We start from the raw sequence: 26,404 nt of genomic DNA on the forward strand, positions 1-26,404 counted from the left end.
TGTGCCGACCTCTATGTCTTATAATAAACCATAAACATCAATACACATCATTATCATGGATTTAAATACCTCCACAAGATTTATCCTGACTTCACCATTTTAAGCAATTCAAGGTCAACAACAGACAAAATTTGTGCCCCACCTGTGACTTGGCAAGTTTCAAATACTCCAATTTTAATCAAATTTTCATGTTCCCAATTCAATTAAGGGTCATTTCTGAATTTCAGGTACTTAATTTTTCTGGGTTTTCTTTAATTTTGTTATTGGGCTTTAAATTTTATTGTGATTAACTAATAATTTTCATGTTTTGGTGGAATTACTTTACTGGGTTTAGTTTCAGTTTAGTGTTGTTGAAGTTTGAGACGGTCTTTTTATTGGTTAAACACTCATTTATTACTCTCGACAAATGAGTGCCTAGCTAAACCTTGATCATGCTCAATTTATGACTTTTCAAATTTGAATTGTTGATTAATTTGGTATAAATTCTGCTGGAAGATGAATTAGATGACTAAAAATGTGATCTTTGATAGTATTCCATCATAGATATTGTCAACTTCTTGTTACAGACTTACAGTTAGTTTATAGTTTGTAAAAATGCGACACAAGGGCAGTTTTGATGCTAACGGATTTCGAACTCAAGCCTGATTATCCAGCAAGATATGTGCAACCCTTATTTTAATTGTTGATTAGCTTAGTATAAAATCTGCTGGAAAATGAATTAGATGACTGAAAATGTGCTTTTTGATAGTATTCAATCATAAACATGGTCACCTTCGTGTTACAGCTTGTAAAACTGCGACTTTCTCGCGTTTTTTTTTTTTTTTTGGTGTAGAAGGCTCGACAAGGGCAGTTTTGATGTTAACAGTTTTTAAACCCAAGCCTAAGTACCCAGCTAGAGATGTGTAACACTGTAACCCTTATTTGATTTGAGGATGTTAGCGTTGTATTTGAGGCATGTCTCGCGCTAGAGAGAATTGCCCAAATGTTTTACCCCCGAGTTCTTGACTATTATTACCCAGCTAGAAATGGGACAGTAACTTTGGGATAAATGGAATGGAATGCACGAGTGTTGTTAGTGGATTCGGGAAGGATTATAACCCCTAGTTAGATAGTCACATGGATTGTAAAATCGGCAGAATGCGTATGTCAGCTAGCTGATCATTGTAGTATACCGTTGATTTGGTGAGATCATCAGAAGGTGTAAGCTGTGTATTAAGGTGTTTATGGACCTTTAACTAGTGATCTTGATTCTGAGCCTATTTTGTTTTACACTAGGGGGATAAATAGCTTGTTTAAATGGCTTCCTTTAGTTATTAAGTGGATTTAAGCGCGTTTTTTTCAGTCCGTGTTTCGCTAGTAACAACTTCAGATGCATCTTTGCAGGCTGTTTATGGATGTTTGGTGAGATCCTTCAGAAATGATTGTGTCTGCTCTTCTAACATCTGTTGGAATAAACTCTGGCCTTTGTGTATTATTCTTCACACTATATTCCATCTTAAGAAAACAGCCAGGGAATTCTTATGTGTATATTCCACGACATACACATGTGGAAAAAGAGATTGAGCGGAGTACTCATTTCCTGCAACGCCTGATACCTACCCCTACGTGGGTAAGAACAGCATGGAAACTTTCTGAGGAGGAGTTGTTATCTACTTCAGGCTTGGATGCTGTAGTTTTTATTCGGATTATCACCTTCAGGTAAATGTCATAAAATATTTTATGGCTGATATTCAGGATAAAAGATGTCGGGTTTAGAATAATACTCCCTTCAAGATCAAAGTGCCAATGGTAGACAGGCATGTTAATTGGAAACTGATACTTATTGTACTAGTAAAGGGTTTACATTTCTGTTTTCCTCTTCAGAGTCATGGTTACAAAAGTTAAACTTGGAATTCCGGGTTCAAGTCTTTAAAAGTGTCTAAGGTACGCTTAGTAGGGCCTTTTTCAACAACAACAACAACATTACCCCAGTGCCTCAATGGCTCCCGCAAATTGCGGGGTAAGGAGGGGTCGGATGTACGCAGCCTTACCCTTGTGTTAGAAACACAAAGAGGCTGTTTCCGAATGACCCAAGATGAAAATTGCGTCGAGAACTGCATCGAAGGACTGCTACTTCACAAGAGAAAGAAGCGCAGCCACTTTAGTAAGCCATTTTGCTTTACTCCATCATAATCCAGAACCAAATAGTAATGAGTCTTTACCCTTGTGTTAGTAGGGCCTTTTTAAAAAAAGAAAAAATATCGACATGTTATTACGTTTTTCAGTGTAGTGACGCTGTCTATTTATTCGAAGAAATAAGATCTGATGTAGTTGCAGTTTTGCATCTTCTTTACTGTACCATTGAGTTGGGTCAGTTGTCGTGAATTGAGGTTTCATCTGATGAGCTTTCTCTTTTAAAGTTTCTAATTTATTGTTACATGTGTTTGCAGTTTGAAAATATTTCTTTTTACCGGGGCTCTAGGTCTTTTTGTACTCCTTCCAATACATGCCTCAGGGACTCAGGTTGCGACATTCGTTGTTGCTGATATCCCCAGTGTGACCCTGGATTTGTTTACCATTACTAATGTGAACAGTGGTTCAAAATGGTAATTACTGTTTGAGGAACCTCTGTTATTGATTTCGAAAAAGAAGTACTCAGATTGTCCAGTTTCTTTACTGTAGTCTTCCTTTCTTCACTACTTCAAGTAGATTACTTACGATAAACCTGGTGTTTGTGGCAGGTTGTGGGCACACTGTGTTTCTGTATATTTGGTTACTGGCTTTGTTTGTTTCCTTCTGTATCATGTAAGTGGTCAACTCTCTCTTCTTTTTATCAATGTGAGGCACTCAAAGATTAATGGAATGTTCATTACGTGTTTAGACAAGGATTTACTTCACTGACTTAAAATAATTCATCATTATAATTTGCAGGAATATGATTATATTTGTTCAAAGAGGGTTGCATATTTTTATTCATCAAAGCCTCGGCCGCGTCAATTTACAATATTAGTTCGCGGAATCCCTGTGCGTCCTGGGAGCAGTATCAGTAAGAGTGTGGATAGTTTCTTTATGAAGTATTATCCTTCTACCTACCTCTCTCATGCTGTGATTCATCGGACAGATAGTCGCTGGCATCGTGTTGTAAGCCCTTTCTACCAATTCTATAATTGTTTGTCTATTTTTTGTTTGGAGATGTTATGTTTTCTAAGTTATTGGTCTAGCATATCTGTAATGCCGAAGATAATAAATTAATAAATAAAATAAACAAAAAGAGAAACATCATACATTCATATAAATTATTTATCATTAAGGTAGGAGAATGCATCTAGATTGGGACATCAACACCAACAACATTGCCTCTCAAGAATTCCTGCAATTTTGCAAATAGCAGGTTGAGAGTTGTACGCATGGCATCCTTATCCTTGTGAACGCAGAGAAGTTGTTTTTGGATGACCCATGAAGAAAATTGCGTCAAAATTCCTTTGACGTCATTTTTGTTTCTGTAACTAGATTTGACTTCTTGTTTTGATAATTCATTGCTGTGTAGAGTTGTTAGTCATTAGTCAAGACGATATACGTGGTTGAAGATATAATGTTGATTAATTTTTCATCCTTGCACCTCACAAGATTTGAAATGACAACCTTCTTTAGTTATGAGACAATATTTGTATGCGCCTACTGACGACTTTTTCCCTCTTGGTGTTATGAATATTGTGAAGGAAGTTCGATCTGCTTTTGTATTCTTCAGATCTCGTTATGGAGCTGCAATTGCTTCACAGTTGCAACAATCAGAGAACCCCACAGAATGGGTCACTGAGAAAGCTCCAGATCCTGATGATGTATACTGGCCCTTTTTCCAATCATCATTTTTGAAAAGATGGCTTCTCAAGGTGGTGATAATTCTGACATACATTCTTGTGACGATTCTTTTTCTATTACCAGTTCTGCTTGTGCAAGGTCTCACCAACCTGTCCCAACTGGAGGTTTTTTTCCCCTTTCTTCAAGACATATTGTCTATGTAAGTGTTTTACATCTGTAGATTGAATATCATATTTTTGTCTTCTAATTGATGCTTATCAGTACCCCCTTCGTCCATGAATAAACTTCTAGTTTGTTTTAGACAAATCAAAGAACATTGTAATATCTACATGAATATCCATGTTGTGAAAGACCTGGGGTCATAAATCATAATGACCACAAATAGCTTTCGATCCATGAAAGATTCCAAAGTTGAAAATATAGTTTTCCTTCATTGCGAGAGCCTAAAAGTTGCTGGAACGTCATTTTGTAAGTTTTGTTTGTGCTCTTGCAGGAAGTACGTCCGTCAAACTGTTACAGGATATCTTCCAAATCTAATCCTTCTGCTGTTTCTACTTTTGATACCTCCTGTAATGGAGTTCCTTGCATCAATTCAAGGACATTTCTCTCAGAGTACGATACAAAGAAGTGCGTGCAGCAAGTTCCTTTGGTTTATGATTTGGAATATTTTTTTTGCAAATGTACTTTCTGGATCGGTTTTTACTCAGCTTTCAGAACTCCTTGATCTCAAAAACGTTCCTTCAAAATTAGCGGTTTCCGTCCCAGCTCAGGTAAGAGTTCAACAAAGTTTATTGAAAACTTGAAATTGTTTACCAGCTTAATTTCTACCCAGGTTCGGTAGAAGAATCCAACACTAGTGATTGCCAAAATGTCATACTCGGCTATATTGTGAAAGTATATCATGTAGTTGGTTTAAAATGAAGTTTCCAAGTGTCATATTATGTGAAAGTGTCGAGTGTCATATATGGTATGCGAAGCAATATCAAGAGTCGGAATGACATAAATGCTTGTGTTTATAATATTATCTTTATATTGCCAGAACCCCCCCAACTGTATGCTTATAATTTGCTAATGCTCTTGTTGGTATTTCTGTAGGCATCTTTCTTTATTGCTTATGTTGTCACTTCGGGATGGACCAGTACCTCATCAGACCTCTTCCGTATTATTCAACTTATCCAAAGTTTATTGCAAAAGTGCTGCTGCTGCTCTAGCGAAAATAATGATGATGAATATGAAGCTCCATACATTCGATATCATAAGGAAATCCCCAAGATTCTGTTTTTTGGACTTTTGGGTATTACATACTTCTTTCTGGCACCGCTGATGTTGCCTTTTTTGCTGGTCTACTTCTCCCTTGCGTACATAATCTTCAAAAATCAGGTAAGTTGGTTGCTTTTCTCTGCCCTTTAGCTGCTTTGTACTATTTACTTCGTATATTCTTGACCGAACTTGTGAATGCTATAAATGCAGTACAGAAGTAGACTAATAGATTACAATTGACTGTGAATAACATGGTCGTGTGTTGCACCTTGGCGGCGGATAGCGATGCTTCATAATAGGTTAACTCCTAAAGCGACCCCGGACATGTGGCAGAAAAACCGGTAGAAAAAGAAATGTGACGCACTAAGAACCCCGAACGGCTCAACTTAAAGTATATAATTAACGGTATTCAGGATGATTCTGGAACAAACAAAAATGTATGTAAATCACATAGATGGTTACCTGGGTCACATAAAGGCAGCCACATAAAGTTTGAGGAGCAACAAAAGACATTTGAGGGTGACGGTTTTGTCAAAAATTGGATACTCGTTGAAAATGGATTAATACTTGTGATTTGGTGTAACTCCTGAAACGACCCCGAACACGTGTGAGAAAAACCGGTAGAAAAAGAAACATGCCCCTGTACGACCCCCAAACGGATCAAAATTGAAGTGTAACGGTTTTCGGGATTTCATGTCCCGGAACAAAAATGTTCGTAAATCACACGAACGGTTACTCGGTCCGATAAGGCGGTCTCACAAATTTTGAGGAGCAACAGAGTACATTTGAGGGGGTCAATATTTGGGGCTGAAGTCGAATAGGTTAACTCCTAAAGCGAGCCCGAACACGTGGCATAAGAACCGGTAGAAAAAAAAACGTGACTGGTATGACCCCCGAACGGCTAAGTTGAAGTGTATAATACACGATTTTCGGGATTCCATGATCCCGGAATAAAAATGTCTGTAAATCACACGGGCAGATAAAGCAGCCACACAATTTTTAATGAGCAATCAAGGACATTTGATGGTATCGGTATAACTAGTCTTAAGCAAAAATCGGATACTTGTTGAAAATGGATTAATACTTGGTGATTTGGTGCTGCAATCAGAAAAACCGGTAGAAAAAGAAACATGACCCTGTACGACCCCCGAACGGCTCAAAATTGAAGGGTATATTACACGGTTTTCGGGATTTCAGAGTCCCGGAACAAAAATGTCCGTAAATCACACGGACGATTACTCGGGTCCGATAAGGCGGTCTCACAAATTTTGAGGAGCAAGAGAGTACATTTGAGGGTGCCAGTATTCGATAAACCAGCCTTGGGCGAAAATCTGATACTCCTTGAAATTGGATGTATGCTTGTGATCTGGGGCTGAAATCAAATATGTTAACTCCTGAAGCGAGCCCGGACACGTGGCAGAAAAACCGGTAGAAAAAGAAATGTGGCCGGTATGACCGCCGAACGGCTCAAATTGAAGTGTATAATACACGGTTTTTGAGATATTACAGGGTCAGTTACTTGGGTAAGATAAAGCGGCCACTCAATTTTTAATGAGCAAACAAGGACATTTGATGGTATCGGTATGTGATAAATCAGCCTTAGGCAAAAATCGGATACTTGTTGAAAATGGATTAATACTTGTGATTTGGTGCTGCAATCAGAAAAACCGGTAGAAAAAGAAACATGACCCTGTACGACCCCCGATCGGCTCAAAATTGAAGGGTATATTACACGGTTTTCGGGATTTCAGAGTCCCGGAACAAAAATGTCCGTAAATCACACGGACGATTACTCGGGTCCGATAAGGCGGTCTCACAAATTTTGAGGAGCAAGAGAGTACATTTGAGGGTGCCAGTATTCGATAAACCAGCCTTGGGCGAAAATCTGATACTCCTTGAAATTGGATGTATGCTTGTGATATGGGGCTGAAGTCAAATATGTTAACTCCTGAAGCGAGCCCGGACACGTGGCAGAAAAACCGGTAGAAAAAGAAATGTGGCCGGTATGACCGCCGAACGGCTCAAATTGAAGTGTATAATACACGGTTTTTGGGATATTACAGGGTCCTGGAATAAAAATATCTGTAAATCACACGGGCAGTTACTTGGGTAAGATAAAGCGGCCACTCAATTTTTAATGAGCAAACAAGGACATTTGATGGTATCGGTATGTGATAAATCAGCCTTAGGCAAAAATCGGATACTTGTTGAAAATGGATTAATACTTGTGATTTGGTGCTGCAATCGAATAGGTTAACTCCTAAAGCGACCCCGGACACGTGTAACAAAGAACCTGTAGAAAAAGAAACATGACCCTGTACGACCCCTGAACGGCTCAAATTGAAGTGTATATTACCCGGTTTTTTGGATTCCAGGGTTCCGGAATAAAAATGTCCGTAATTCACACGGACGATTACTCGGGTCAGATAAGGCGGTCTCACAAAGTTTGAGAAGCAACAAAGTACATTTGAGGGTGCCGGTATTCGATAAACCAGCCTTGGGCGAGGTGAAAATCTGATACTCGTTGAAAATGGATTAATACTTGTGATTTGGGGCTGAAGTCAAATACGTTAACTCTTAAAGCGAGCCCGGACACGTGGCAGAAAAACCGGTAAAAAAAGAAACATACCCTGTACGACCCCCGAACTCCTCAAATTGAAGTGTATTTATACGGTTTTCGGGATTCAAGAGTCCCGGAACAAAAATGTCCGTAAATCACACAGACGGTTACTCGGGTTAGATAAGGCGGTCTCAAATTTTTTGAGGAGAAACAGGGTACATTTGAGGGTGCCAGTATTCGATAAACTAGCCTTGGGCGAAAACCTGATAGTCGTTGAATATAAATTAATACTTGTGATTTGGGGCTGAAGTCGAATAGGTTAACTTCTGAAGCGACCCCGGACACATGGCAGGAAAACCGGTAGAAAAAGAAACGTGAACGGTGTAACCCCCGAACGGCTCAAATTGAATTGTATAATACACGGTTTTCAGTTTTCAGGATTCCTGGGTCCCGGAATAAAAATGTCTTTAAATCACACCGGAAGCGGCCACACTATTTTTAACGAGCAACCGAGGACATTTGATGGTATCGGTATGTGATAAACCAGCCTTGTGCAAAAATCGGATACCTGTTGAAAATGGATTAATACTTGTGATTTGGTGCTGCAATCGAATATGTTAACTCCTGAAGCGACCCCGAATACGTGTAAGAAAAAACCGGTAGAAAAAGAAACATCACCTTATATGACCCTCGAACGGTTCAAATTAAAGTGTATATTACACGGCTTTCGCGATTCCAGGTCCTGGAACAAAAATGTTCGTAAATCACATGGACGTCTACTCGGGTTAGATAAGATGGTCTCGCAAATTTTGAGAAGCAACAAAGTATATTTGAGGGTGTCGGTATTTGATAAACCAACCTTGGGCGAAAATTTGATACTCGTTGAAAATAGATTAATACTTGTTATTTGGGGGTGTAGTCGAATAGGTTAACTCCTGAAGCGACCCCGGATAAGTGGCAGAAAAACCGGTAAAAAAAGAAACATGACCGATATGACCCCCAAACGACTCAAATTGAAGTGTCCCGGAATAAAAATGTCTGTAAATCAGACGGGCACTTACTTGGGTCAAATAAAGCGGTCACACAATTTTTAATAGACATTTGATGGTATCGGTATGTGATAAACAGCCTTAAACAAAAATCAAAAATCAGATACTTGTTGAAAATGGATTAATACTTGTGATTTGGTTCTGCAATCGAATAGGTTAACTTCTGAAGCGACCCCGTACATGTGACAGAAAAACTGGTATAAAAAGAAACATGGCCTGGTACGACCCTCGAACGGCTCAAATTGAAGTGTTATACACACGGTTTTCAGGATTCCACGGTCCCGGAAAAAAAGTTTCGTAAATCACACACTGCGGTCACACAAATTTAGAGGAGCAACAAAGGACATTTGAGTGTATTAGTATGTGATAAACCAACCTTGGGGAAATAGAGCCCGACGGATGTGGAATTTGATTGGAGCGTGGGATATTTACCATGCTGAAGCCTACACTTCCACTGTTACCACTTTTTACTTAGATCGTAACCCGGACGAGTTTATTTATCACCGTAGTAATCACTGTCGGGCGCTTTCTTCACATTTAATATATATATAATGACTTAGGGACATGAAATTTGCCGTGACTCTTTGTGAAGTGAAGCAATTTGCTAGCGCTTCATTAACCATGGCATGATGTTTCTAATGAATTTTATTGATCTTTTTCCTTTCCTTTTTTACAATAAACATTGAACAGTTGAGCAGCCACGCTAAGTGGCGGTTTTGTGACTTGTTTTGTTCATATATTACATTTAAAAAAGGTTTGATGGTCTGGCTCTCTCCCTCCCTTATCCCTCCAGGCGAGAGCCTTGATGTTGTGGGTAATGTTGTTGTTCTTGTTGTTGCTAGGTGTTATGAAAGTTCTTTTGTTTTTTGTCTTTCGCTGTTATTTACAGTGTTTAAACACTGATGCAGTTTATAAATGTATATTCACCAAAGTTCGAAACTGCTGGGAAGTTTTGGCCGAATGTTCACAATTCCATGATATTCTCGTTGTTGCTGATGCACTCTATTGCTCTGGGCATCTTTACTCTGAAGAAGCTTCAGATGGGATCCACACTAATGATCCCTCTTCCAGTGATGACGCTTCTGTTTAATGAGTACTGCAGGAAACGCTTCCTACCAAATTTTCTCGCCTATTCTGTTGAGGTATGCCGTCCATGTACCTGTATTGCACCATTTTAGTTTCAGCAGATTATTTGAACCGACCTGACTTTAGCTGATATTCCACTTCCATTGAAGCCGATTTTTATACGGAATGAATTAAAATGTGAACCATCTTTACTTCTTATTTTGTGGAATAGCCGTGGTTGATCCAGTTTACTGTGGTTCCATCAGGAACTGATTATACGCTTCTGTTTTGACCCTTTGTGGCTTTTGATTCAAGTGAAAATATATTTACGGTTGTTATGCCGTTTTGTTACTGATGGAATCTGATGTAGGAACTACAGTAACATTTTTGTTTGGTCATTCACTCATTCTATTTGATACCTTGAATTAATCGAGTTTACTACATTTTCTCAGAATTTGATAAAGAGAGACAGCAAAGATGCAAATGATCATGAAATGCCCCAGTTCTTTGATCAGCTGATTACTGCCTATAAGGATCCCGCTTTATCGCCTGATCAGCTTTCAAACACCGATGGTCTGAGATTTGCAAATCACTCCGATAACCTTACAGATTCGCTCCTTTTATCCATTTAAACCCTGTATAAATTACGATCACCCCAGAAAATAATATTTGGGCAGCAAAATAGCAAAGGTTTGAGTTCTAGGGGTGAAAACTGACGAGGCAAGGAGACCACTATGACAAGCCTCATTTTGTGATTCCGACAAGACACAAATAGTATTAGTTCAAAGTCGAGTAGGCGGCATTTCCTACTAACCTCCTTTGCTCCGCCACTGCCTGCTTACAAGCATATAATCTTAAGGCTCGTCTCAAAATGGAAGCATGCTGTGAAGTCACTGTATGAGGCAAAGCATATCGGCATTGCCTATTTTTGTGTATAGAATTTATGGATTAGCGGATTTGTTATACAAGGTCGATACTCGAGTCATACTGCTCAGTTTGGTTGATTAGAGAATCGAAACCTTATTTTTCTTTTTTTTTAAAGCAATTTCGGTGTATAGGATTTAAGTTTTTCGCATGAGTTCTTGGGACCGTTAATTAGGAATTTGTCCCTTATTTTGAGGGTGTAGATAATACATGTAATTTCCACAGTTCGATAAATTATGTGATCAATACAATTCTCATACCTTGTATTTATTCATATTTTATTTCCTACTTGTTATATTTTATTTTGACCAACGCACTTTATATCGATAAATCATGCATACATGTATTATTATATCTATAATGATTGAGGGTAGACTTAATCATAGTTATCCATTATCCCAAATTATTTCACATGTCTCACTCCATATTAAAGAGGGAAAAAAATACAATGGAAATAAGTTCACTATTTATTTTGTATTTTGGGTTATTTTGTATATTGGTACATAAAAATAAGTTGACTACAGTGATATGTTGAACCTCTAGGCTCTAGAATTACCCCAATTAGGCAATTATCCCTGTCACTGTAAAACTGTTATTTTCTGCAAGACTACAGGTAATTGGGTATTTGCTTTTTTTATTATTATTATTATTAATCTATTTCTTTTTGTTTTAAAATATCATATTCCATTAGAACATCCCAAGATAGAAAATATGACAATATAGATAAAATTTACAGATTATATTTTTCTTTTCTAAACGTCAATTATTGTTCTACAAAAATCTCTTCAAAATGCCTCATCACCTGTAGAATAATTGGCAGATAAGCGGGTGTAAAGTGAGTATGATGCAAAATTCACCCCCGCCCTATCACCCAAAGCATGTACAAATCTCATACTCACACCTGTTCCACCACCGCCAAAACTCTACCCATACCCGATTCAACCTTGGAAAAATTGCTCTTATACTCGCCTCACCTGACATCTAGACCTTGTGAAATTAACCCGGCCCAAATGACCCCACTCTTACCGAGCGAATGTTTATTGTTGAAAACTGACCGTTTTCTTAAATAACTTGATAATAACCGATTTGAAAATGACCCAAACCCAGATTACCCGATCCAATCTAATCCGACCCTAATTCCGCTAAATCCCAAAGTGATCCGACCTAAACAAACACGACCGTGTCGAAGGAGTATTCGCATCTACTCTTTTTAATAATGCCAACCCCAACTGCAATACATGTGCAATAACGAATTTTCAAACAATCATAAACATCATTTTCATTGATTTAAAAATTGATTTAAAAATTGCCATAAGATTTGACTTGCTATCAATTTAATCAATTTAAGGGTAACAAAGACAAAACCATGAAACACCCTTTGCAAGCTTCAATCTTTACTCCCAAATCTATCAAAATAAAGCTTGTTGATCACTTTTGGGGGTCAATTACTGAGTATCAGGTTTGATTTTTTCTGGGTTTTTACTAATTTACTGAATTTCATTGTGTTCTTATGATATTATTTGCATAGTTGGATGAATTAATATGTTGGGTTTGGTTTAGTATTGAAAATTAGCTAGCTTAATTTCTACTTCAAACTTGAGTTGTTAATTAGGTTTAGTATGAATGTGATCTGGGTGTGCGGTGTGCCTTATAGATTAAAGGGTAAATTCTAATGTGTTAGAATATAAAACCGATCTTGGGATTTCAACCATCAGCTTAAGCTTTTGATTGAGATGGTTTCTTGACATAATGCACGATAATTAGGCCTGCACTCTTATATATAGTACTGTGTGTTGTGCTGTAAAATAGGGATATATACAAAAGATGAGGGTAGCTGAAATGCGTATGCTCTGCTGGATGTGCGGCCATACAATACATGATAGATTAAGAAACGAGGCTGTTCGAAAAAAGTTAGTGTTGTGTCAATTGATTATAAGATGAAGGAAAATCGTTTAAGGTGGTTTGACCATGTGCGACAAAGAGCATTGGTTAGAGGGTTGGGAAATGGGGAATGTATAATATTGTTAGGGGAAGGGGATGACCACACCATATCTCGTACAGTATATTTTGTTCTTTTCAAAACATGGATTAGAAATGCAAGTTCCTTCTGTTGTTTGTATCGATCCAAACAAATTGGGATTGAACCCAATACCTTATACTATACTCTTCTTAATGCCTACCTCAGTACGACAGTACCTCTTGCTTCTGCTGCAATACTTGTGCACTAACTAATTTTCAAACAACATAACCATCATTGTCATTGATTTAAAAAATCTCCAAAAGGTTTGACTTGAATAGTTTTTAGGGAAACAAATACAAAATCATAAACCATCCTTGCAAGCTACATTCTTTACTCCCAAATTCGTCAAACATACACTTCACTTTGGAGGGTCAATTACTGAAATTCAGGTTTCTTCTTTTTCCGTGTTTTTATTATTTACTGAATTCAAATATTGGGTTTGGTTTGGTTTTTCCTTGCTTGTGCAGTTGTGTTAGTCAGTTGACTACTATTGAAATGCATTTGTTTAGTATGAAACTATGAATGTGCCGGAAGATCATTAGGTATAGGAACCATTGATTAGGCCTCTAACATCAGCTTAGGTTGATAACTGTTAACTGTGTTAAAGCACTGTGATTGATGAAAAATGCCTTTTTTTTTTTGCTTCTGAAAATTGGCAAGGAAGTTTAATAGCAACAGATTTGAGGTACACCTCTTACTGGAGATAGAATGGCTAAACATGTTATCTTGAGTTATGCTAATAACCTAGACAAGAGTGTTACTAGTGGATTTGAGGAAGAATATAACCCCTAGTTAGAGAATCATTTGCACCGTAAAATCACCGAATGCATATGTCAGCTAGCAGATAATTGTAGTATAGCTCCCATTTTGTGAGATCATTACAAGGTGTAAGATTACCCTCAGCCTCTGGTAGTATTGAGCTTTTTATGAACCCTGATTTTCTGATGTATATTGATTGCTTCTATTGAATCATGGGTGGATTTAAGTGAGCTATGTCAGTTTGGTTACCGTAGACTTAATTTCAGCTAATCTGTACTCAAATTAAGTTCTATTTTCCTAGTGACAACTTCAAATGCATCTTTGCAGGCTGTTTGTGGATGTTTGGTGAGATCCTTCAGAAATGATTGTGTCTGCTCTTCTAACATCTGTCGGAATAAACTCTTGCCTTTGTATATTATACTTCACTCTATATCCCATCTTAAGAAATCAGCCAGGGAATTTTTATGTGTATATTCCACGCGTATTAGCGACAGAAGGGCTTGAGCGGACTAATTATTTTCTGCAACATCTTAAATTTTCCACTACCTGGGTAAGAGCAGCATGGAGACTTTCGGAGGAGGAGTTATTATCTTCTTCAGGCTTGGATGCTGTAGTTTTTATTCGGATTATCACCTTCAGGTAATTAAGTCATAAAATTTCTTGTGGCTGGTATTAAGAATCAGGAGCAGTTGTCGCAAATGGATGTTTCATCTGAAGATCTTTCTTTTCGTGAAGTTTCTAATTTATTGCTACACGTGTTTGCAGTATGAAAGTATTTCTGTTTGCTGGGGCTCTAGGTCTTTTTGTACTTCTTCCTATAAATGCAGCAGGGACTCAGGTTGCGGCATTCATAATTTACGATATCCCCACTGCGACCCTGGATCTGTTTACCATTTCTAATGTAAACAATGGTTCAAAATGGTAATTACTTTTTGAGGAATCTCTGTTATTGATTTCAGTAATTCAGATTAGGTGTGTTTATCACATTAAGTAGACTACTTATTTACTTAAGTAGTACTTCGTAATGAGCTTCGTGTTTATGGCAGGTTGTGGGTACACTGTTTTGCTGTATATTTGGTTTCTGGCTTTGTTTGCTTCCTTCTTTATCATGTAAGTTCTCTCTGCCATTGTCCTTTAATATACAACAACATAGTGCTTGTCAAAACTGATTTGGGAAAATTGATTTGGGTCGGCTACTATATGGATCATCATTTGTATCCGTTAAGAGATATAAAATGATTGAAAAAATGGAAAGAGAACATGGGTAAAAGAATAGTCAAAACAAATTAAATGAGAAAAAGAAAGTCATAAAATGTGAAATTTTTTATAAGAGTTGATCAATTATGTGAATAAATGTTAAAAAATAAATTAAATAATAACCCAAAAGAAAATGTATTTCAAAATTTTGGGAAAGAAAATAAAAAAAGAGATTAAAGTGAGAGGATTTAAAGTATGAATAATAAACAAAATTATAGTAGAAAAAGCAAATGGTAAGACAAAAGCAGAATCAAGCTCAATCTTTTACGTGACTTCTTTCCCTTCTCACTGCCCTCTTTGATGCCGTATTTTCTTCAATTTAAGTAAACTCATACTGCTAACCTCGCTTGACGACAATATCCCTGTTAGAAGTATTATGCATGATGGTTCTTGCCTTCTCCGTACAATTTAGAAATATAAGAATTTCTAGAAAACATTGTATATGTTCTATTTCGTGTATATGACATACAACTTCCTACCGAACTAGAATTCTTGGACTCCATTGGAGGAAACTCATATATCTTAAGATTACGTTAAGTTAAATTTATCCCAATGGATACTTTCTTGCTTAGAGTAAGGTCTAGAGTCTAAACATATTTCTTTTGTTTAAGCAATCAACTTTTGATGCTCATGTCTGTTAGTTACTCTTTTTGCCTCTGGTAGAGAGAGCCTTAGAGGTCGATTCTTGTTTGTAAATAAACCCGATGCATTTCATGTTATCTTGGACACATGATAGGTTGTGAAATTCCTCTTAAAAGGAGTCTCAACCGCACCTTTATAGGAGGAGATAGTCCACTTCGTAAAGCCAAATGGGGTTCCATTCTAAAACAAATGGCAATATGAGAAGTAGCTCTTTGATTTATTTAGTGAACAACTCTCCTCTCTTTAATTAATGTGAGACACTCACACGTGATGAACATTTCATCGTATGATGTCTTCAACATAGGTTCATTCCATAAGAAGCACTCTGTTCGTTACGTTTTTAAACTGGTTTTATTTTCTCAACATAAGATATGTTTATTAATGGTTTGCAGGAATACGATTATATTTGTTCAAAGAGGGTTGCATATTTTTATTCATCAAAGCCTCAGCCGCATCAATTTACAGTATTACTTCGTGGTATCCCTGTACCTCCTGGAAGCGGTGTCAGTAAGGCTGTTGATAGTTTCTTTATGAATTATTATCCTTATACCTACTTGTCTCACGTGGTGATTCATCGGACGGATAGTGAAAAGCAGCTTGTTGTAAGCCCTTTCTACCAATTCCACTGATTGTTTGTCTTTTAGTTGTTTGGAGATATGTTTTCTAAGATAATAGTCTGTGGCATAACTGTTGAGATTTGAAATCCATAATTCCTAAAATAATACTGTATTAAATTAATAAAGGGAGACAATTACTATATTCACCTAATACATTTATAAATATGGTGGGAGAATGCATCCAGATTGGTCCGTTAACAATACTATTACCCTAATGCCTCAAGGGCTCCGCAAGGCTGCTTATAGGGGTAAGGGGGAGGGGGTCGGATGGTAGTATTCTTACCCTTGTAAACACGAACAAATTGTTTCCGGATGACCCATCATAAAAATTGCATCAAATGGCTGATGCTCCACAGTAAGAGAAACACAACCATTTTAGTCATTAGTGAGTCATTTTGCTTATGAAGTACTCCCTCCATTCAACTCCACATGACACTTTAGCTTTTTGCACAAATATTAAGGAAATCAATAGAAAATAATAAAAGGTACTATAGGTGGAAAGTAAAAATGCTTTGTCCAATTAGAATAGGCTATTGAATGGCATTTTATGTAAATATGCTTGTCCAATTGGGACAATATGGACCTTTATTTTGCCATTTTTAGAAAGGTGTAGTGTGGAGTTGAATGTCCCAAATAGGAATAGGTGTAGTGTGGAGTTGAATGGAGGGAGTATTTGGCTTCATTCGAAACAGTGGAAAAATCCAGATTGGTATGTGTATGGTGATATTCATGCACCTTGTAGTGTGCTATTGAGGAGTAATAACATACATGTATATAGAGAACTTTACTAGAAATCCTCCTTATTTTGTGAAATGGTTAGTCAATTAATTGCGAAGTTTTGCAAACATGTGGGCCTCTAGTGACAGTGGACTTCTATTTTGGGGTTTTACATATATTATTGACTCCTTTGGCATGTGAATGGACATCTTGTTACTTTGAGTTGGTTATATATTTTTTAGTTGAGATCTCCCTGGTGAATGATTATGGTATGGAGTTATACCACCAAGCATATTTATAGCACTTATGGAGAAAAGAAACACAGATATCGAACTCCTTTGACATCCTTTTTGTTTCTGTAACTAGATTTGACTTTCTTGTTTATATAAGTTTGTTTATTGCTGTGTAGAGTCTGTAATCCAAGATATTATGCATGGTTGAAGATATTATGTTGATTATTTTTCACCCTTACACTTGGCAAGATTGAAATGACAACCTTCTTTTTCAATGAGAGAATATTTGTATGCGCCTACTGACAACGTTTTCCATCATGGTGTTATCAATGCTGTGAAGGAAGCTCGATCTGCTTTTGTATTCTTCAGAACTCGTCATGGTGCTACAATTGCTTCACAGTTGCAACAATCGGATAAGCCCACAGATTGGGTCGGAGAGATTGCTCCAGAACCTCATGATGTACACTGGGCCGTCTTCCATTCATCATTTTTGAGAAGATGGCTGCTCAAGGTGGTGATAATAGTGACATACATTCTTGTGACGGTTCTTTTTATTTTACCAGTTATGCTTGTGCAAGGTCTCACCAACCTGTCTCAATTGGAGGTTTATTTCCCCTTCCTTAACAGCATATTGTCTACGTAAGTGTTCTAACTCTGTAGAATGAAGATCATAGTTTTGTCTCCGAATTGTTGCTTATCATTACTCCTTTCGTCCATGGATAATCATGTAAATTGTTTTACACCAATTAAAGAACATTAAAAAAAAAAAGATGCAAATGAAAATCCATTTGATGAAAGATGTGGGATCAGAAACAATAATGATCATAAATAACATACAAATTGGAAATATTCCAAAGAAGAAAATTTAGTTATAATGCTTTCTTTTGTGGAGTATACATTGAACAAAACTGGAACATCAGTTAGTAAGTTCTGTTTGTGCTCTTGCAGGAAATACATCCGCCAAATTGTCACAGGATATCTTCCAAATCTAATCCTCAAGCTGTTTTTACTTTTGATACCTCCTGTAATGAAGTTCCTTTCATCAATTCAAGGACATGTATCTCACAGTGAGATACAAAGAAGTGCATGCAGCAAGTTTTTTTGGTTTATGATTTGGAATGTCTTTTTTGCAAATGTACTCTCTGGATCAGTTTATACTCAGCTTGAGGAACTCCTTGATGTCAAAAACGTTCCTACAAAATTAGCTGTTGCTGTCCCAGCTCAGGTAAGAGCTCAACAAAACTAGTCGAAGTTTGACTTGTTTTATCATTGTGAGCCTGGTATGCTATGTTGTTGTGGCTTAGTGAGTGTCTAAGTGTCATATTAGGCTTTTGATGAAAATATATCATGTGGTTGGTTAAAGATGAAGTTTCCAAGGGTCATACCCATGTTAAAGTTTCGAGTGTCAGATATGGGTACGCAGTAGACGCGAGGTAATATGAAGAGTCGGGAACAACATAGATGCTATATTCATATTGCCAAAATCCCTCAAAATTGTATGTTTATATCTTTCTAATAGTCTTCTTGGTATCTCTCTAGGCATCCTTCTTTATTGCTTATGTTGTCACTTCGGGATGGACCAGCACCTCATCATACCTCTTTCGTACCAAACAAGTTATTCAAAGCACATTGAAAAGGTGCTGCTGCTGCTGCTCTAAGAAAACTAATGCCGATGAATTTGAAGTTCCATCCATTCGTTATCATAAGCAAATCCCCAAGATTTTGTTTTTTGGACTTTTGGGTATCACATACTTCTTTCTGGCCCCGTTGATGTTGCCTTTTTTGCTGGTATACCTTTCCATTGCATACATAGTTTTCAAAAATCAGGTAAGATTTCTCTGCCCTTATCTGCTTTGTACTATTTAGTATATTCTTCGGCTGCAAGTACAGTCCAGAAGTAGACTAATAGATTATGATTTGGTTGAGTGTGTTTACCTCCTTTTTAGTTCAGTTGCAACCTTCTATAGTTAAATGAATTGTTCATTTACGAGAGTATCTCTTTTCTTTTTTGGTTGTTGATTGATATTCCATTTCCGTTCTGAGCCAAAATTTCACCACTAATTGGCTAGTATATTGAATTATGGCAAAATGGTCACTTAATTGTTAGCTCTTATATCGAGAACCATGTCTTACGCAATTATTGAAGCAATTCACAATATGGTAATCCAATTTGTTTTATTTTTTTAACAAAATGAAGCTCACAATTTTAAATAGAAAAATTGCAAAAAGGGTGGGTCTTGACTGTTGAAGTTAATTCCATGGGTAAGGAAATTTGGATGTTGAGTAAAAGGGAAACGCCGCCACCTTGCGTGGGTTTTTTCGTAGTATCATACTCAAAAAATGCTATGCCAAATGGTGATTATACAATAAACCATGGCTGTTTTTGTGTATAAATAAACCCACCACATGGCATGACTAATAAAATTAGCTGATTTTATTTCTTTTTTTCTACAGTTAACCTAGAAAAGTTGAACCGCCACGAGATGTGGTGGTTTTCTAACTTTTGCAGCTCAGCAAAAACATTACTTGGGTAATGTTATTGTTGTTGGTGCTGATAGTTGAGGTACTGGAGTAAGTTGTCGAGTAAGATTCCTGTTGAAGACACGTTAAGTGTTTCTTTGGGGAATAATTCTTACTTTATACTCCGTAGTATGTTTAGGATGTTCCCATTAAAAAAAATACTCGATGTTGTCAAGCTAAAATGTAGCTGGAATCCTCCCTGAAATCCTGAATCATAGAACAAAATCTGTATCCACAGTCTCATGATTGTTAACTGTTTGTTTTGATGGCAAATTGCTGAATTCTTTCCAGGTCTACATGTGTGTTTCCTTTTCGCTTTATGCTATTTCGTTTATATAAGGTTATCTACTGTTGGCCTCAAATGTTTTAAGTATGTTGGTCACACTGTTAAACTTTAAACGTTGCTGCAGTTCATAAATGTATATGCCCCAAAGTTTGAAACTGCTGGGAAGTTTTGGCCTCTTGTTCACAATTCCATGATTTTCTCTCTGTTACTGATGCAATCAATTGCTCTGGGCATCTTTACTGTGAAGAAGCTCGAGATGGGATCCTCAATAATGTTCCCCCTTCCAGTGTTGACGCTTCTGTTTAATGAGTACTGCAGAAAACGTTTCCTACCCAATTTCACCGCCTATTCTGTTGAGGTGCGTCATCATTGCCTGTACTGCACTGCTGCATGTTAGCTTTAGAAGATTATTTTTTTTTTTTTTTTTTTTTTTTTGATAAAAGAAGATTTAAGTTTTTTTGAATTGACCTGACTGTAGCTGAATTTCCACTTCCATTGAAACCAATGTTTGTGGAACAGCCGTGGTAGACGTAATATTCCTGCAAACGAATATATAAGGGTCATATTGGTACAATTTGTAGCTCTTTTTGTCTCATTAGAACTCCTCATTTCCTCAAACCTTGGATTTAGAGGATGCAAAATCCTTCCGTGACCCTCGAATCAAGAATATCGAAATTGAGTATCGTTATTTTCTGTATAGTTTCTTTAGGACTTGGACTCAACTACATCATACTGACAGTTCCATATGACGATTCTTGTTAGTCAACCCCAAACTATATTCATACCATCAAAATGAGCTCAGTTCGGAGTAAGGGCATGGCCGCATGGGTCCAAAGCTTATTTTAGCAACTTTTATTGTTTCTGTATTTCGACTGCTGCAATGTAAATAAGTATCCATTTTGCCCTTTGGGAAAGATTACATCTTTCAAGTAAGGAATACTCATCTGCCGACTTTAGCATGAACCTGTCTTCAACAAATTTTCGATGTTCTAGTTACAATGATCATTAAATTGCTTTTCACCCTTTGTGGCCTTTTATTCAAGAGAAGAATTACTTTTGTAACTGAAATTATGATGTCGGAGTTATACACATCTTTTTGGATTAATCTTGTACTATATTATCTCAGAGTTTGTTAAAGAGGGACAGAGAAGATGCAAATGATCCTGGAATGCTAGAGTTCTATCATCAGCTGATGACTGCCTATAGGGATCCCGCCTTAGCGCCTGTTGATACAGATGGTGTCAGAGTTCCAAATCACTCCGATAACCATACTGCTCCGCTCCTTTCATCTGTTTGAACCGTGTATAAATTAATATCACCCATTTTCAGCAGGTTTTCAGTAAATAATTTCACAATCATGCTTTATGTAAGGGGTGCATGTTTATTTTTCTGCATAGAGTACTAGAAATAGTCCCTTTTTTTTTCCTGTAAATTAGCGTATTTCTGTAATCGTCGACAGAGGTCAAGGATCATGTATTTGTTGTACAAAGAACAAGAAATAGTCAAGTGTATTGTTGTATAGCATCACAATCGAGTTTTTGTACGCGTTCTTGAAACTTTGTTAATTTCACCGGATTTGTCACTTAAAATCGAAGAACCAAATTTACATTAACAACCACAATAATATATACACGGAGTATTTCAGGTTCTCGTGATCGGGCATGTACAAACACGTACGTTCAATTACATGCCTCAGACACGATAATGACCCGTATAGTAAAAACCATCTTCATAGCTCGCATAAATAAAACTGCCTTACACGAGTAGTAAACCTAATGCTTGTTCCATTGTGGCATAAAACACCTAATAAAAACCAGAGACGGGCGAACCAAACTAACTCGATAACTCCTAACACCAAACTTTCGAAGTTTAATCAAGCTTCGACGACAATAACTCAAACCCATTTCAACAACCACCTCACTAAAATCCCTAACCGATTTCTTGAGCTTGTTCTTGAAGCCATTTTCTCGACTAGGTCGAAAATGGTAGCTACTCAGAAATGCTTGTCTTGCATGCCAAAACTCGCGACCCTTGCATGACCGAGTTCCATACTCATCGTTCAAAGGATGGATTATGATTTGCCATACATCGCTATCTTCTAGCAATAATTCAGTATGATTTTCGAAGTCTAGCTCGATCATTTTTCGAGTTTTAGACCTTAACAATATGAATGTATATTGAATCCTTTTATATGATCATGAAAAGGGAATATAGTTGTTGAACCAAAGTGAAGAAAAGTGTGAGATTATTATCCATTTGGTGGATTTTGTTGCACCCAAGAACAACCAACTTAGAATGAATCTCAATTTTACGAATTTTATATTTCGTTTCGAGTACGACAGCTAAATTTAATCAACGCACGAGTTGAATTGTGAGATAAATTACCAATCAATATTACGACAGCAAAATAAGTGCATTTGACCAAATGAGTCAAATGTTATCTGTATAAGAACTCTTTATTTACGGCTGCCAAAAAAGAAAAAAAAAAATACTTGTAATAGCAAGTGAGACGGAATAATACATACTCGATCCCTCTGTATTACGACAAAGGCGTATTTACGTTCCATGGAAACCAATATACGAATATACAGAAGGAAGAATTAACAAGCATAATCCGACCTTTAACGTATCTCCTCCAAATAATCCCACCTATAGTTAATCTTGTAATAATCTCATATTTATATTCAATCTTCTTAAAACGAGCTAGACTATTACCTGTGTAACCGGTTTTTTTTCTTTTTTTTTTTTTTTTTTGAAACCCAACTGGGTACATGCATTAATTCGAATTAATAAGCCGATCAACAAGCTCAGGTAGCTTATCGACCCAAACAATTCTACCAGACCCTACCGGCGCTACATGTGCTAACTCATGAGCCACCGCATTGTTCCGCCTACTCGTAAAAGACCAAGAAACAGAAATGAAAGAAAAACACAAACGTAAAATATCGTTAATAATAAAAGTAAACAAACTACGGCCCTTCTTGCGTTGTCTCAAAGCTTCGATCACTTGCGAGCAGTCACTTTCCACCACGATCCGGTCATGACCCTTCTCCACCGCGAGCTCTAGTCCTTCCAAGATTGCAACAGCTTCCGCCACATGTACCTCCCACACTTCCCTCCGACTATGCGCCATGCCCCAAAGCACCTTCCCTTCACTGTCACGGCATACAGCTCCAATGCCCACACCCACGCCATCCTTCACTCCCGCGTCGACATTAAGCTTCACCCATCCCGTATCAGGACCTTTCCAGCCGCCCCCCGACATCCCCTCAACCAGCTGCTGCCCACCACTCCTCGTAGTCCGCACCATCAACTCCCCTTCTATCTCCTCCACGACTCGATGTATTCTTTTCACCACCTCAGCCACCTCAACCCGTCCTCCCTCAAAAACAACCCTATTCCTCGCCTCCCATACCGCCCAACAGACTACCATCATAAACCCGTACTCCCTCTTCCCTAACTCACGCCAACACCCCTCCACCCAATCTCGCACCGTGCTAGCTCCCCGTCCCTCTTCACCCAGCAGCTCTACCTCCTCCCACACACCCCTTGTTACCCCACAATCCCGAAACAAATGAAGACCCGACTCGACATGACACTGACACAACGGACACAACCGGTTTTTTTTCTTTAGTCAATACTCATTCTCCTCTATTAGTTTTCGCTCCATTACCAAACCAAAAAAAATCGAGTTCGGTCCAATCCTAGATCAAGTCGTTAGTCTACCTAATTTATTTTTCGTCTGTCTTTCAGTCTGATCCGATCATCTAACTACTACTCTCTCCGTTCCCGTCAATAATTATCGTTATTTGAAATCTTTTCCAAAAGAGAAACCAACAATAATCCGATAATCATTAACCGGGACGGAGAATTGAAAATGTCGTTTTAAAAAAAAAAAAAAAAACAGCACATGCGTAGTCTTAGATTCAGCTGACTACCGACACTACGTAGTTGCTTCTGATGACTTATTATTACTTCAATTATAATTTTTCCCACAAATCTTCTCCTTATTCATGTAATTCCTCACTCTATTACTTCATCAAATTCATTTTTACCAATTAAAGGTATCATCTTTTTCATCAATTCAATCATTACTTCCATCATTACCATTTATAAATCAGTGTTATTATTGCTCAAAAATTGAAATTACAACTTGGGTTTATGTTAAAAAGGTGAAAAATGAAGTGGGTGATCTATAATTGTCTGAAATTATGATTATTCTATGTTCTTTTCAGTTAAAGATCTAATCTTTTTAGGTTAATATTGCTCAAAATCTGAAATTACAAATTGGGTTTGTGGTAAAAAGGTGAAAAATGGAAGAATGTGATGGTAAAAACAGTACAGATGGATTATCAATTGATTTGGGTAATTACTGTGATTATCATCAGTTCAGATCAAGTAGTGCATTAGAGATTTTAAGGGAATGTGTTAGGATTCTGAGATTTAATTGTGCAGGATTTATGTTAATTGCAGCATTACTGATTTGTCCTGTTTCTGCTGTTCAATTAACAAATTTATTAGTTGATCATACTATTGTTAAGAGATTGAGTATAAGATTGTTGTTGATTGCTAGAACTACTGGATTGCCATTAAATTCTGCTGTAAAGTTGTTTTGTCAACGGTTTTCGGAACTGGCTGTTTCAATTGCAGTGTGTTTTCCATTGTATGTTACACTGTCGCTTTTGTCGAAAACTGCAGTTGTTTATTCTGTAGACTGTACTTACTGTAAGAAGCAGTTTGATGCAACTGTATTTTCTGTGGTAGCTAAGAAGTTATGGAGAAGGGTTGTTGTGACATATGTTTGGGGATGTATGACAGTTGTTGGGATTGTTACTTTGTTCCTTGCGCTTTTCCTGGCGGTCTGCAATGTGTTTCTGATATTAGGGTTTGAGTTGGATTTGATCGTGTACCCGGGAATGGTAGTTGGGCTTATGTTTTCAATACTGTTTGCAAATGCAATTGTAATTTGCAATGTTGCAGTGGTGATGTCAGTTTTGGAGGATGTTTCGGGTCTTCAGGCGTTGTTGAGGTCTAGGGTTCTTATCAGTGGTCAAACTCAGGTGGGTCTTGTGATTTACATTATGTCGACGATAGGGATGGGGTTTGTGCAGGGATTGTTTGAGCATAGAGTGAAAACATTGAGCTATGGAGACGGATCGTCTAGAATATGGGAAGGTCCTCTTCTGGTGCTCATGTATTCCTTTGTGGTGCTAGTTGATTCTATGATGACTGCAGTTTTTTACTTTAGCTGTCGGTCGTTTAGTATGGAAGCAGTTGATGACGAAGATCAGCCGATACTTGAAATGGCTACTGCAGACTTTAAGGCTGCCTCTGATCACTGTGAGGAGGACATTGCTTGAGCCATAGCTGCTTGGTTCAGGGTTCTGTCAGTCGACTATCAGATAGAATCGTTTGTTCCGGGATGGAGTTTATTCACGAACTAGATAGCGAAAGTTATCAACAGTGGCTTAAATAGTCGAGTTTCAAGTTGTTATCTGCAAATAGCCGTTGGGATACGTCAGGACACATGATTCTGAATACCTACAATTAGCTTCTCTGTCTGGAATTGTTTTTGCTAGTGAATTTTGAAGATTGAGAATGTAAACAAGCTATCTCGCTTAATTTTACTTTGAATATCCAATACATGTGAATGTCCGCTATAGCATCTGTGAACGAATACACCCATATTCGAGTAGAAGAAAAGTCCAGAGGCGTATAGTTAGCCATACAATGTGCAGCTTTATTTTCATTCGAGTAGAAGAAAAGTCCCGAATTGACAGCGTATTCCTCATTCTTAGAAGAAAGCCATATCAGTTTATCCTCGCCTTCATTTGCATATATAGGAATTGACAGAATACTCAGAGCTTCTTCCCGCATCACACAGCGCAGATTTACCGAGTAATATGTAAGACCTCATTGCTTTTACTAATAATAATCTGACTACGCCAATTTTAAATTACACATTGTTATTTGTTAACCTAATTAAACACAAATAAGACTTCTATCAAATATATGAAACCTACCTTGACTCAGATTAAGAGACATCAGAGCCGAGGCAGAAACCGAGAGATTTAAGCCCTATAAATACACACCCTTATACACATAATTATAATCATCTATCTCTCTCAAATAGTATTATTATTCCTAACTCATTGTTATAATCGTATATTTCGAAAAGCGAGAAAACAAATATGGCAGGAGATCCTGCGTGTACTGAACTCAGTTTCGGCATCCTGGCATCCATGGCAATGTTCTTGAGGATGTTCTTTTCTGATAAGCCGTTAACTTGGTTCACATCGTCTTGGTACTTATCGGCTCTACTGTCTTCTTTGGTTGCTTCTTCGGTTGCATCAACTGTCACTAGGAAGTTTGGTCGAAGACTGTCGAGGTTGTCCGCAGCTGTTATCTTTTGTGCTGGAGCTCTCATTGATACCTTAGCTGTGAATGTTAGCATGCGTATACTCGGACGTATTTTGCTCGGTTTCGGTATTGGATTTGCTGCTAATCAGACGGTACCAAATTAGTCTACCATGTTTGATTAATAAGATTATATAGGATATCTGTCAATTAGCATATATTGCTCTTATTACGTTACTACTTACTAGTATATATAGATCTATAGATCTCGTGCTACAGTATGGTTTTTTAAACTCGCTTTTAGTTTGTTGAGGAGTTATATTAATAATATTTCGTATTA

At 37.4% G+C, this 26,404-nt stretch overlaps 4 protein-coding genes across 5 annotated transcripts; 3 read left to right on the forward strand and 1 right to left on the reverse strand.

Annotated features, from left to right (window-relative positions):
- Nucleotides 1-52: 52 nt before the first annotated feature.
- On the forward strand, nucleotides 53-10,930 carry LOC141598765 (CSC1-like protein At1g69450). Its single transcript, XM_074418525.1, has 10 exons — nucleotides 53-227; nucleotides 1,384-1,698; nucleotides 2,430-2,585; nucleotides 2,721-2,784; nucleotides 2,911-3,120; nucleotides 3,699-3,997; nucleotides 4,292-4,568; nucleotides 4,894-5,178; nucleotides 9,576-9,809; nucleotides 10,185-10,930. The coding sequence occupies exons 2-10, from the start codon at nucleotides 1,418-1,420 to the stop codon at nucleotides 10,362-10,364; spliced, it is 1,986 nt and encodes a 661-aa protein (XP_074274626.1). The 5' UTR covers nucleotides 53-227; nucleotides 1,384-1,417; the 3' UTR covers nucleotides 10,365-10,930.
- A 925-nt stretch (nucleotides 10,931-11,855) lies between these two features.
- Nucleotides 11,856-21,296, forward strand: LOC141598766 (CSC1-like protein At1g69450). 2 transcript variants are annotated; one of them, XM_074418527.1, is made up of 10 exons: nucleotides 11,856-12,115; nucleotides 13,763-14,074; nucleotides 14,201-14,356; nucleotides 14,482-14,545; nucleotides 15,727-15,936; nucleotides 17,242-17,540; nucleotides 17,850-18,126; nucleotides 18,441-18,728; nucleotides 19,832-20,065; nucleotides 20,834-21,296. In XM_074418527.1, exons 2-10 carry the CDS (start codon nucleotides 13,797-13,799, stop codon nucleotides 21,002-21,004), a joined length of 1,977 nt encoding a protein of 658 aa, XP_074274628.1. In that variant the 5' UTR covers nucleotides 11,856-12,115; nucleotides 13,763-13,796; the 3' UTR covers nucleotides 21,005-21,296. The 2 variants fall into 2 exon arrangements, with proteins under 2 accessions (XP_074274628.1, XP_074274627.1); XM_074418526.1 differs by lacking the exon at nucleotides 11,856-12,115 and adding an exon at nucleotides 12,876-13,065.
- A 1,187-nt stretch (nucleotides 21,297-22,483) lies between these two features.
- LOC141600168 (uncharacterized) lies at nucleotides 22,484-23,140 on the reverse strand. Its single transcript, XM_074420351.1, has one exon. The coding sequence runs from the start codon at nucleotides 23,138-23,140 to the stop codon at nucleotides 22,484-22,486; it is 657 nt and encodes a 218-aa protein (XP_074276452.1).
- A 464-nt stretch (nucleotides 23,141-23,604) lies between these two features.
- Nucleotides 23,605-25,435, forward strand: LOC141598767 (uncharacterized). Its single transcript, XM_074418528.1, has one exon. The coding sequence runs from the start codon at nucleotides 24,021-24,023 to the stop codon at nucleotides 25,065-25,067; it is 1,047 nt and encodes a 348-aa protein (XP_074274629.1). The 5' UTR covers nucleotides 23,605-24,020; the 3' UTR covers nucleotides 25,068-25,435.
- Nucleotides 25,436-26,404: the final 969 nt, after the last annotated feature.

This window comes from Silene latifolia, chromosome 9 (genome assembly GCF_048544455.1).
Source record: "Silene latifolia isolate original U9 population chromosome 9, ASM4854445v1, whole genome shotgun sequence".
NCBI lineage: Eukaryota > Viridiplantae > Streptophyta > Magnoliopsida > Caryophyllales > Caryophyllaceae > Silene > Silene latifolia.